This window comes from Apteryx rowi, unplaced genomic scaffold, assembly GCF_003343035.1.
Source record: "Apteryx rowi isolate R43461 unplaced genomic scaffold, aptRow1 scaffold_130, whole genome shotgun sequence".
NCBI lineage: Eukaryota > Metazoa > Chordata > Aves > Apterygiformes > Apterygidae > Apteryx > Apteryx rowi.
Genome location: NW_020447531.1, coordinates 559,331 through 571,418, shown reverse-complemented (window position 1 = coordinate 571,418; position 12,088 = coordinate 559,331). Strand labels below are relative to the sequence as shown.

The 12,088-nt window shown below is 41.3% G+C and overlaps 1 protein-coding gene across 2 annotated transcripts; it reads right to left on the bottom strand.

Moving 5' to 3' along the window:
• Positions 1-1,827: 1,827 nt before the first annotated feature.
• On the bottom strand, positions 1,828-9,264 carry RPL7 (ribosomal protein L7). Of its 2 annotated transcripts, none has more exons than XM_026056250.1 (7): positions 9,159-9,264; positions 8,029-8,131; positions 7,374-7,540; positions 6,592-6,729; positions 6,115-6,224; positions 4,756-4,966; positions 1,828-1,893 (listed from the first exon to the last, which is right to left on the bottom strand). In XM_026056250.1, exons 1-6 carry the CDS (start codon positions 9,170-9,172, stop codon positions 4,758-4,760), a joined length of 741 nt encoding a protein of 246 aa, XP_025912035.1. In that variant the 5' UTR covers positions 9,173-9,264; the 3' UTR covers positions 1,828-1,893; positions 4,756-4,757. The 2 variants fall into 2 exon arrangements, with proteins under 2 accessions (XP_025912035.1, XP_025912034.1); XM_026056249.1 differs by lacking the exon at positions 9,159-9,264 and adding an exon at positions 8,772-9,004.
• Positions 9,265-12,088: the final 2,824 nt, after the last annotated feature.

The following is a 12,088-nucleotide window of genomic DNA, read 5'->3' as shown; positions in this document are numbered from 1 at the left end:
CTGAAAGGCACTCTCAGATAATGTTAAGTAAAATGATTTACTTGAGCACCATAAACATGATTAACTTTCTCCTCAATAATGCTTTAGCATAAGTCCGCTATCCATTTGTGCTGCTTCAGTATATGCAAACAATACCTTTTTGGTAAGATGTTAATTCAACATTTTTTCACCACTAGAAAATGCATATAGGTCGGGGGGGGGGGAACCCTGAAAATCTTTTAGCAAAGTAAGGGAAATGCTCTGCCAATCTAAAAGAGTGATGATATCGAACTTTTTAAAACTCAAAATTTTTTTTTTTCCTTTTCAGAGACATCTACCAGTGTCTGAATTTCATTTCTGGTGGGCACAAAGTATTAAGTGAAAAGGATTAAGATGGTACTCTTAAAAGATCAAAACAAGAACTGAGTTTTCCTGTAAAGATAATAGTATAAAGTGTTATCTCTTGCACAGTAAGATTTTTTTTCCTTTCATTGAGCAACTTTATGATAAAAAGGGTTTTCTTGGAAATGATAATGCTTATCACTTTACAAAGATGCTTTACATCTAGATCACTTTACAAATGAAGTACTTAAACAGTTTCACCTCACTCACTCGCAAATCCATTTTCCAAGCTTGTATCAGTAACATCTAATTACTTGCACAAAATATTTGTATGGAACTGCTAAATTCTTCTGATCTAGTGCAGCAATTAACTTAAATGGACACAGGTACTACTTTCATATTTAGACACAAGAATCTTAAGTGATTTAGGAGCACCAAAGTCACAACATTGGATTTGTCGCTTAATGGTAGAATTTGTCTGACCCATTTGACACTCAAGTGTTTTGCCAAAGTCCTAAAACATTAATAAAAGTACTCAGCTATTTTCAGTAAAATCACTACCTTTAGTTTTCTGAGTTCGGTTATTTAAACACTTAAAACTAAAAAAAGGACATTTAACAGCAAATGCTAAAGTGTAGAAATAAGGTTTTGCATAAATTGGCAAAAAAAGTGCCAGGAACTCTTAAGTGGACATCCTTCATTGATGAAATATGTAAACACAGCTCATCTGTAAGTGCTAACAAGCTTCTGTTGTCAGAAAAATGTCTCCAGTCAGAACAGATGCAGCTTGTTCATCTGTTCTACGAAATGTCTCAGCAGGTTATGAATCCTTTGGTGAAGTGCTTCCAAGGCTAGAAGTCGGTCTGAATGCAAGCCAAGCGTGCTTTTTTACCAGTCCCTGGGTTTCTAATCTGCACTCTACTAGACCTGCAGATTAACAACTATTGTTCACATCCTCATGAATCCTGTGGCTTCCACTGCTAAAATATCTAAAATAAAACACTGCAAACATTTTTGTAAAGCTGAATTACCTAGCATGTTTAAGATAAAATTGGTAAATGCTGTAAACCTTATGAAGTGTTTCACATTTCCTTTGTTAAAACAAACAATTTGAAGTCATTCAAGCTTGACGCAATTACTATGATCTGTCAGAATCTTAAAATGCTAATAGAATCGATCTACTCTTGACTACTCTTCACATAAGACTGCAATGCTTTCTGGAGCGGTACAATTAAGTAGGAATCCTGTCCACTCAGCAGCATGCAGCTCAGTAGAAGTTTGTCATTTACTGCATTTTTAATCTCAACACAACTAAATACTTGTTTCCACTCAGAAATTAACCCTTGCCTACACACATCTTTCTATGTTCCCTACCCCTCCAAGTAAAGGTGAAACAGTATTCTATACATAATGTGAATTCAGATAGGTATTTAGTTTGAAATAGGTTACTCTAACAAACATCACTATAAAAAGGATCACAAAAAAAAGAGACCAGTTGAGATGACATTGTTTTGTGCAAGATGGTTTTATTAACAGACCAGAATTGGAAAGATTGCAGCTGGGCATCTGAATCTAAAAGGAGGAAAAACAAACAAATAAAAAAAGTATAGTTAGACCCGTAGAGATCTGAAACAACTTTAGCAACCTGCAGAGTTCATACATTTCTAAAATACAACGTGGGCTATAAGCATATATACTAACCACAAGTTTTATTTCATTGTGCTTGAGACTTCACTAGTCTTGCACACAAATATCAACTTCAATGCTGACATCTCTTCACTCAAAACACCAATTAAGTGCCAGAACTAACAGGAAAAGCCTATTACCTTGAATTGCTGGTATCTATTTTCCTATTTAACAGCTTAACAGGTGGGAACTTGATATTTTAAGACATACTAAGGTACTGTATGTTCTGATCTTCTGCTATTTTCAATAACCCTATTTTCAGTAAGTTTTGGGGACTGTTTACGTACAAGAATTAAAGCAAAAAGCAAACTTGAGGCATGTCCCTTTAAGGCTCCCTTGAGAGCTAATGAAGTTCAGTACTTTGCCAGTACAAAGTTGTCAAAAAGCAGTATCGATTACTATGCCTTAATCTTTTGCCAAGCTACATGAAGGAATTAGTACAAGCTCTTTAATATTGATGGGTCTGAGACTATCGCTTAAGTGATAAGAAATAAAGACAAATGGCAGGGCAACCACATTTGTATACGGGGGGGGGGAAAAAATTGTTCATCTTCAGGTACACGGCCCTTCAGAAAGGCAGAGTACTTAAAATACTGAGAATACCTCATCTGTGTCTACTGCTCTAGCTTCCATTACATCAGCAGAACATGTAACATTCTGTTGTAAATAAGTAATGTACATTTATACATTTTAAACATATGATCAACTCAGAACAGTAAGAAAATAGCAGAAAAAGAAGTGCAGGAGACAAGAACAGTTAATGTATAAGCTTTAGAGAAGTATGTTTTTGTTTGCACCCCAAGCGAAACAACTGCTTATAAGCAGAATCTGCAAGGTATTAAACTGAAAGATAGAGTAAAGCTGTGATCTCTGCTACTTATATGGGATGCTGAGCTCAAGTTCAATCAAAATCAGGAGCAACCAGCTAAGTATGCCTACAAATTCTCTACCAATATACTACTCCTCAGAGACATTTATAACCACTTCAATAGTGAACTATAAGCTTTCCTCCTGTATCAAGGCTCCTGAAAACTCAGGGTTGCTAATATATTTCACAAGTTTCTCAGTGAAGACGGATGGGAAAGGAAGCATGGCTCTGCTGAGAGGAAAGCTGCAGGATTTCAATTAAGGATTGTAGTTTCCATCCTATGCTGGGAAACCAGATAGGAACATTAAGCAAAAGTAGTTTTGCTCAGTCTTGGTTATGAAGTCTCATGCATTAACTTTTAAGGGAAACATTTGCCAGCACTTACAACATCTAATAGTTTGCACTACCAGCAGCAAAATTTCTACAAGAATGCTAGCATGAATAACATAAAACCACCCTAGACATAAGTGTTAGAACCCTGTTTCTCAAGGTTATCCACTTCTTCCCATTGACAAGCTATTTAATCTTTACAGGAACAGTGTCTTCAGCAAGCCAATATTTTCCTAGAGCACGAGTTTCCATGTGGCATGTACCCAGCTCTCAGACTCTGCAGCTTCATAGATAGAATAGACAAAGCAATATGCAACAAGCTGGGGGAAAGGGAACACGGGAAGAACGGTCTACACAAAGAGTATTTATGACTTCAAGGAAACAGCTCACTCAAATGAAAGGATGCATTTCATAGGTCATCTTTAGCTCTTCGAGACAGACAGAGAGCAGACCTGAATTGGCCCTATTTGCTATGCCCTGTTGGCTATAAAAGAAACAGTATTAAGGTGGCTTCAAAAAAAGCAGAGACCTCCCTCCAGAAAAATAAACTTCTGAAAACAACTCATCCAAACAACTGAATTTATTTTAAGCTGTAAAACCTTACCACTACCCACTATCTGTTTAGGAAAAATTGGTCTTTGCCTGTTAGCCTTTCCAAATGTCAACAGATGAGGCAATTCTTCCTAAATTCTAGTTTATTTGCCTTATCAAAAAAGCCTTCTATGCTTGACTGAAAATAGATATGCGCACAGTAAACCAGGGCAAGGGCGGGGGGGGGGAGGGGGGGACACAATGGGAAGTACCAGAACCCTGCAAAACAATTTTGGGACTGAATGGTAGAGATTTCTCATCAAAGCAGGAAAGGCAGAATGACAACAGATGATAGGACAGATTGTTTGAAGCAGATACGAACTTCAGAACTCAGCTGTCACTGCCAAACTGCTGCAAGTGAAGTGTCAAGAAACAGGAAAGAAACATTCCCATTCCAAAAGGATATCTCAATTCAAATGGGCAAATTAGTCTTTTGAAAAGGCAGTCTTAGTTGTGTTATGAAAGTTTAAATTGAGTAGTTTTGAATGAAGCTGGAATATCTGAAAAATTACTCTACTAAAATGTTGTAATCTGAGAATTTAGTCTCTCATAATCCTACAGAAGCACTTTTTGTAGTGTCCATACAACCTGAAGAAACACTGTACCCATAGTCACAAAAGACTTATGACCATATGAAGAGTTCATTAATTGGGACTGAAAATTTTAGCCAGTATCAATGTTCCCCATGACAAAAAAAACAAGCGTTTTAAAACACATTATTGGTAAGTTAGACTATAAACATATCAACTATAATCAAGATTAAATTTATTTCCAGATAGTTAAGCTTTCATAAGATCTAAAAATAAAATTTGGACACTGTAGTGTCCAAATAGCTTTACACAGAAGGGACTGTCCAAGTATAAGCGCATACATATTAAATGTGATTCTTCAACCAATAAAGGCAGCAGTCCACATACCAGAGATGGAACAGTGGATATTAACTTTTGGTAATATCTTACCTTCAGTTCATTCTCCTTATGAGTCTGTTTATCTGATCTTCCCTGTTACCAGCATCTCCACCCTCTACAAAGTGGATGGTTTTCTTCTTCATTCCACCCCGAGGAGAGGATAACTTGAAGGGCCATAGAAAGTTGTTCACAACTTTGAACTTTTTTCCAACAGTGTAAATTTCATGGATCACATCTTCCATGCAGATGATGCCATGCTTTCCTAGAATTCAGGAAAGTTATTTTCAAAATAGTTAGCCAGTGTCAATGACAAGCTAAAAATTATGAAGTTATGATCAACGTCATATTGATTCAACTTGATAAACTTGAACAAGTCAGAAAGCAGCCACTTTGACAAGACATACATGACATACTCTTCCAATTAAAATGGATTAGCTCTAGCTAATTCAATGTTATTTCCCTGTTACATTTGGCAAGGGTCATCAGGTCCAACTGTTGAGTATTGGGCAATCAGGAGCAAAAACAAAGTTAGTGGAAAACAGATTGTGTTCTTTGAAGAAAAACTAAATTAAAATACTTGAATGCTAGTTATATGCAGCTCAGGGAAATTCAGTTAACTATTTATGCTACTGAATAATCCAAAAAGCATTTGTGCTTAAAGCCTTTCTACAGTCTTTAGTGACAAGTTACACAAGTGAACAGTTTGTGAACTACAATTTTTAAGGCAGCAGGTGATTCAGATACAGACGTGCTAGCATTATGCTGGTACCTTTAGAATCTATCTATTGCACTGGAAAAAACCACCAAACAAAATGCCATCTAATTTGAAGTGATACACAAAGCAAGTGCCAAAAATGGTTTCAGTGCTTGCTTTCCAACATAGCTGGAAAAGGAGCCTCCCTAGAGCAGAGTCTATTTCCTGGCTACAAGTGACCAGCATGTTTCTTTATTTATAATATATATTATATTAACTAATTTTTTTTCCACTGGCTAGTTGTCCTGATAGGAATCTAAAAGCCAGTTCACCAGAGCATTAAGATATAAGATGCAAGAAATATTTAATACTAAATTTGAAACTTCAAAGCTATTGATGAGATTCTTTCCTGTTGCAGCACCTGCTCATTACTGAAAGATGTATTAACTTGTTAAAGATCAATGAGTTTCATATTTAAAATTACAAATGCAAAAACTTAAAATGCGATTGTTTAGATTCTACACTTTGATTTTCAATATTTTAAAATGAAATTTACTTCCAGTCTGCTTCGCATTAAGCTAAGAGAGAAGCAGAGATGACTAAAAATCACTATTATTCTCCAAAGACAAACTGGGATAGTTGTCCAACTTAGAACTAATCATCCAAATGTAAGAAGTTTTTTTTTGTTTGTTTTGTTTAAGTGAAGTTGTATTTACCAAGGCGCTTCTGAATCAGGGAGTTATCAGTCAGAGCAATGCGCTGCTTGTTGATCTTGCCATAACCACGCTTGTAGATCAACTCATGTACAGACTTCAAATTGGGATAACTGAAACAAGAGTCAGGTAAAAACAGGAGTTACTAATCTTGCAGTTTACATTCCAAACTAACATCCCAAAGTCAAATTTCAGTAACAAATGATTTTGGCATGTCTCAAAGGTAAATATAAAAGCAACATGGAAGTAAAGCTTACTGGCACTGAAATCCCAACAACACTGGTATGAAAGTGTAACCATAGGTAGTAAACCATACCTTTTGTTGTACTTAATCACATTTTCAGTTCTAAGCAGGGAAAGTACATAGAACATTAAAAAAACATTTTGAACACAAGGGAAACATGCAAATCTAGTGTAGCAAAGTGCAAGACGCAGTGAACACCTGCATCCCGATTTGATAAAACTGACCATTTCACTCACCCCCAGGCAATGTAGGGTTCAACAATCCGCAACATGTTGATAGAAGCTTTGTTGAGTTTTACGAATGTGCCATTAAAAATCTGACGCAGGCGAAGAAGCTGCAATACCTTACGGACCTTGGGGCTAACACCATTGGTACTAAAAAGCACAGAAGTCTCATTTAATTATCTACATCCCAGAAAACACTAAATATCATCAAAGCCATAAGATTAAAAAAAGCAATAGTGCATCACCATCCTATGAATTACAGAAAGCAAGTGTAGTAAATTATTATTTACTATCTCTACATACTTCAGCAGTAAGCTTAAGGTTGATCTAACTTCATGAAAAATAATTTAAATTAACAAATACATTGAAACAAATTATTTAGAACCAGCTATCCTTGTGTTCTCCTGAATATATTTCTTCCAACCATGTCTTTCCTTGGTTTCTTGGAACGCTTTCCTAGAATACACTTAACCAAGCACTTGAGAAAAACTTAATGCTACTGTGCACTGGTATATAATTTTATCAAGCTTAAGGTGAAACAAACCAATTGCCTCACATATTTGCARTCTTGCCTTTTTTTTAAACCAGTATTCCTAAAGGAGGAAGACATGCCCAGCATAATAATTTTACACCTAATTATTAAATAATTCTCTGATACATATTTGACATTACTGCCAACAACCTTCCAAGATTTATTTACCTATGTAAGTGCTCAAAATAGACAGATAAAAGCAACAGCATCTCCAGTGCTTTTAAATACAGAAGTGTTTCCATCTGTATTAAATAAATCTTACCCTCTTATCCTGATCACAAAGGCCAGCTTTGGTTCAGCTGGTACATAGTAATTTCCAGCTTTTCGGGCCATCCTGGCCATACGGATCTCCTGTCTATACATGTGCCTGTATTCTTTGTGATAAGCTTTAGCTCTTGCATAGATGAGTTTCCTTTGTGCCTTACGAAGCTGAAATTAGATCAAAGTTACTTAACATTACATAATGCATTTTAACACAAGGTTAGCTTCAAGTAGTGTAGCATCTTCTGGAACACCCACAGTAAAGGAACATCTGCCCGTATCATGGGACTCTGAATGACTTTCARTAATATTTTGGAGAGTTAGGACTCTACTACACAGCAATTCTCCTTTACATCAAACACAGTATCTTTATATACCACACCTACCCTCATAAAGACTGCAATCTCTTGCCTTATAAACAACTCACTTTAAGCTTACAGACAACTGTACACTTGGCGTTCACTCTGCCCGCAGCCAGTTTGTTATACACCATTTTTTCCCACTTGGTCAATATTTTACACAAAAATGCTAAGAGAATATGAAGTTGCCAAGCCTAAAACACTTCTCTATTACCACTTTATCAGAAGCAGTAGTATTCCACTGACCTGCCTACAGAACAGACAATCGATTCATACAAAAAGTCATAAAAGATTCACCTTCTTTTGAGCCAACAGTCTCTTCAAACGTTTAGCTTTTATAGCTGCATAAGCCTGCCGCTTTTTCAGGAGGCTTTCTGGAACAGATGGCACCTTCTTTGCTCTAAATTACAAGAAAGAGACTCTTTAAAACCCACTTTCTTTAGACCAAGTAGAAGTAGCACATTAGAAACACCAATGTACACAGATTCTTAATACAATACTTATACAAGCCTCACTATCTTAACCCAGTTCATTACCGCATCTTCCTTGTGTTCCCTCTATTACCAGTTATTCAAGACCTCAATGTAGCTTCAAGAGAGCATCTTTTACACAAAGACAGGGAAATCTGACCAACCGTTGAGCTACACACTAGCACGCATATATGCGGTTACAATGCAGTTTCTAGGCACTTATAAAGGACTTGCTTATTTTTTATAAAATATACCAACTATGCAGTTTGACACAACTCAGGAGACCAAAATATTTACTTTAATGACTTTCTAGTTTATAATCAGAAAAGGTCTYTTTCCAGCAAATCTTTTTCAGATTAATAAACAAAGATTTCAACAGCTGGTTTAAGGGGAGGACCAGGCCGACAGTAATCTGAAATTTAATTCAGAATACACACGCTTAGTTTAGAAATGTTTTGTAAACGTCGTATAACATACCAGGCTTGCAAAACTGGCATTCAGAGAGAAATAACTGACGTTAACTTTTACACCACACACACCCAAGCATGATTCTCCACTCAGGCCACGTACCTCTTCGCGCAGCTTAGCGCAGACACTACCAAGCTCTGCGGCCAAGCTCTCCTGCCTGCAAGGCCAGGAGGAACTGAGCCGCCCCTCGCCCACGGGGCCGGCTCAGAGCCGGCTCTCCCTGCCCACCTCTCCTCCCCACCCGCCAAGGCAGCAACAGCCCGCGGCCGCCGCGACGCGAGGCGGCGGGCTGCGGCCGCGTCCCCGCCGCGCTCGGCCATACCCTCCCCGCCGCTCCCGGCCCCAGGCCATCCGACCCCTCCCGAGCGCCGGCGGAGGCCTGGCGGCCGGAGGCGGCGGGAGGCGTGCTCACGGACGGCCGGGCGGCGCGGGCCGGGGGCAGCGGCCGCCGATGGCGGCGGATTGTCGCGGGGCGGCATCACTACTCACTCCTTGTCCGCCATGGCCAGCGCCGGAAGAGAGAGAGCTTGCGCATGCGCAGCGCCCACTTTAACGCACTGCGCCGCGCAGGCAGGGCTCCGGACGCCGGGCGGCGGCAGGACCCCGCGCTTGGGTGCCCGCGGCGGTGCCTGGCCGCGGCGCGCCGGCAAGGGGTGGCCGCGGCGCGCCGGAGCCGAGAGCGGGCTCGGAGCCACCCTCCGCCCCCCGGCCCGGAGCCTCGGTGGAAATCAAGCCGGTGCCGGCGCCGCTGCGCCCCGCTGCGCCTTTGCGTGCCTCCAGGCAGCTCCGGTGCGCCCCACCGGCGGGCGGCCCGGGCCGTGCGCTGCTGCCGCAGGGGGGCTGCGGCAGCGCCGCTTTGCCTCAGGAAGAGGTTTTTTTTTTTTTTTAAAAAAAAGCCCTCTCAAAGTAGCTAAAACCTTTTTTTTTAGTTTTTTCCCTCGTCGTAATTGTCAGTTTTGCATTAATTGCGCGTGCGGTGTTGGCTGTGTTAATGTATGCAGGATGCGATCCGCAGCCAGCCTCGTACTTCATTTCGGGACTGTGGTAGGGTTGCTAGGCATTTCGCATAATACAGGATTTCCCGTATTTCAGCCTTAAATCCTGTATCCTGTATTAAAAGCATATGGGATATTACCTTTCACCGTATGCTTTTAATACAGACAGAGGATTGAGGCTGAGATATGGGAAATGCTACTTCTGCTGGCTCCTTCCTCTGCCCCGGCGCTGGCGGCCTCMCCCGGGAGCTCTAAGTTCTGGCTGGGTGGCGGCGGCATCCTGAGGAGCCGGGGCGGGCGAGGGGGGATGTGGATGGGGCAGGAGATGCCACAGGGGTGGCGGTGCGCGGGATCTGCTGCGCGCCTGGCGGTGCCTGCCGCCGAGGAAGGCTGCAAGGAGCAGGGTGTGAAATGGCAAACAGGACACGGGGGGACGCTTTGTGCTTTATACTTAAAATCTGGCAGCCTAAATGCTGAGAAGAGCGGGAGGAAAACCTAAGGAAGGTCTAAACCTGCTAATGTTTATGTGCGTTCTTAACTGTACTACTTCTGTTAATCCCATGGACTCTAATGTGTTTTAAGTGTTTCCAGCAGAAGAGTCCAAGTTTCCTGGGTTTATTTCCATTTCTGCAGCTGGGTGAAGTCATGTATGAGAAGCACTGATTTCAGCAGCAGCGCTGACTTAAACAGCAACCAAACCACTTACCTGTTCCCAACTCCGTGTCATCCCCTAAGTTATGACTATACAATTCTTTACTGGGCCATATTATGAACTAGGGACTGCAAACTTGAAGTAACCTTTTTATTAGGTTATTTTTTATTAAGTTGTGTTTCTTTTCAGCTGATCGTACAAAGTTGTGTAGATCCAGATGAAAAGAGAGTTAAGGAGGCACTGCTGCTAACAGAACTGCTTGTCAAACAATTTTTTTTGGGTGGGGGGTTGCTGCTAACAATTACTTATTGGCTCTGTTGGGGCTACTCTTGGGCCATCATCTTATGAATACATACCTAAGTTCTTAAAATCACCTTCTCAGGAACCCGTCATGAAACATGATTACATATGCCTGAGATGAAGTGAAATCAGTGGAATTAGGAGAAGCAAAGAATTACTGAGTTTAAGAAAAAGAGCAAATAGTTGGGCTAAGGATGATGAATTCTGATTTCTGTATTTCTTGGTTTTGTTTATATGTTTTTTATTTACAACATGAAACATGCTAGGTAGCACTGAATAAGTAGCCACTTATTGATAACACTTTCGTATATGAGTAATGTTAATTGTTGTAAAGTACCCTTACTTTAGGCTAATATAGATGCTTATATCTCTAGACCCCATTAAAGTGATAATAAAAGGAATAATTACAATCCAGAGCAAGCAAATGTACAATAAAAGACCTACACCATCCAGATTAGGACATTGTCTGCACTTTCTCTAGTTGGAAAATGGATCAGAATATGGGCATACAGGATTTTTTTAGAAATTAGATTTCTGCAATCATGCGTTAGTCTGTTCAATTTCCTTTGTTCCATCTGTTACCCCCAAACTTTTGAACTCAAATTTCTGCTAAATCTGAGAGAAAGTGTTCACAAAGTTCCTGCAGCTTCTGTGAAAACTGGCAGCTGCACGGAAGAGGAAAACACAGCGTAGTGCTCTTTGGCATACTCCTACAGATGCCTATCTCCAGAGGAGCAGGCAGTTGGATGAGTATCACCCATACGTGGGAAACAGCAAGGGCACATGCTGCTACTTGTCTTCTGGAGTGGATAGGTGACAGGGGAGCAGCTTGCTCCTGGTATTGGGTGAGAGGGGGCCATAGGATGTCAACCTCCAGAAAGTGGGATTTGTTGTCTCAGGGAAGATTACATTCCACACAGTAGCACTTCTAAATTTTCATTTTAATCTATAGTTAGTTATATATTAATAGCCTCCACATTTGGAGGCTGACAGACCCCCCCTCAAAAAAAAACTTGGTGTTTTGTTCAACACTTTCTCACAGCTCAGCAAAGAAACCCGTGGCCCAGCAGAGCTAAGGGCCAAGCACGGGAGAGGCCTCCTGGAAGCCGCGGGCCTTCCGCGGGCATCGCCTAACGCCGCCGAGCCGCGGCCTTCTGCAACTTCTGCGCGCTCCTCGCCGCAAGCACAGCCCTTTGCCGCTTCTTCACGCCCTCCTAACCAAAACTCCGGCACCGTAAACGCTGCCRCAGACGGTTTGTCCCGAGGCGGCGCCCTGGGGACAGGCTCCGCTCCCCTCCGGTGAGGGACGCGCGGCAGCGACAGCTGCCCTCAAGATGGCGCTTGGGAGCGCGGCCGCTGTGCACCCTGGGACATGTAGTCCGGTGCGGGGGCGGGGCTCCTCACAGCCCTGCCCAGCGCCGCCGCCGCCGCTGCAGGAGCCTCCGGGACGCCCCGGCGCGGCGCGGGGCACC

Coding starts and splice junctions, on each gene's coding strand:
- RPL7 (XM_026056249.1), bottom strand. CDS start 8,989: ATGGCCGAGCGCGGCGGGGACGCGGCCGCAGCCCGCCGCCTCGCGTCG. Junction 6,730..7,373: donor TTTGTGATCAGGATAAGAGG/GTAAGATTTATT, acceptor TGTGCTTTTTAG/TACCAATGGTGTTAGCCCCA. Junction 6,225..6,591: donor GAACCCTACATTGCCTGGGG/GTGAGTGAAATG, acceptor CTCTTGTTTCAG/TTATCCCAATTTGAAGTCTG.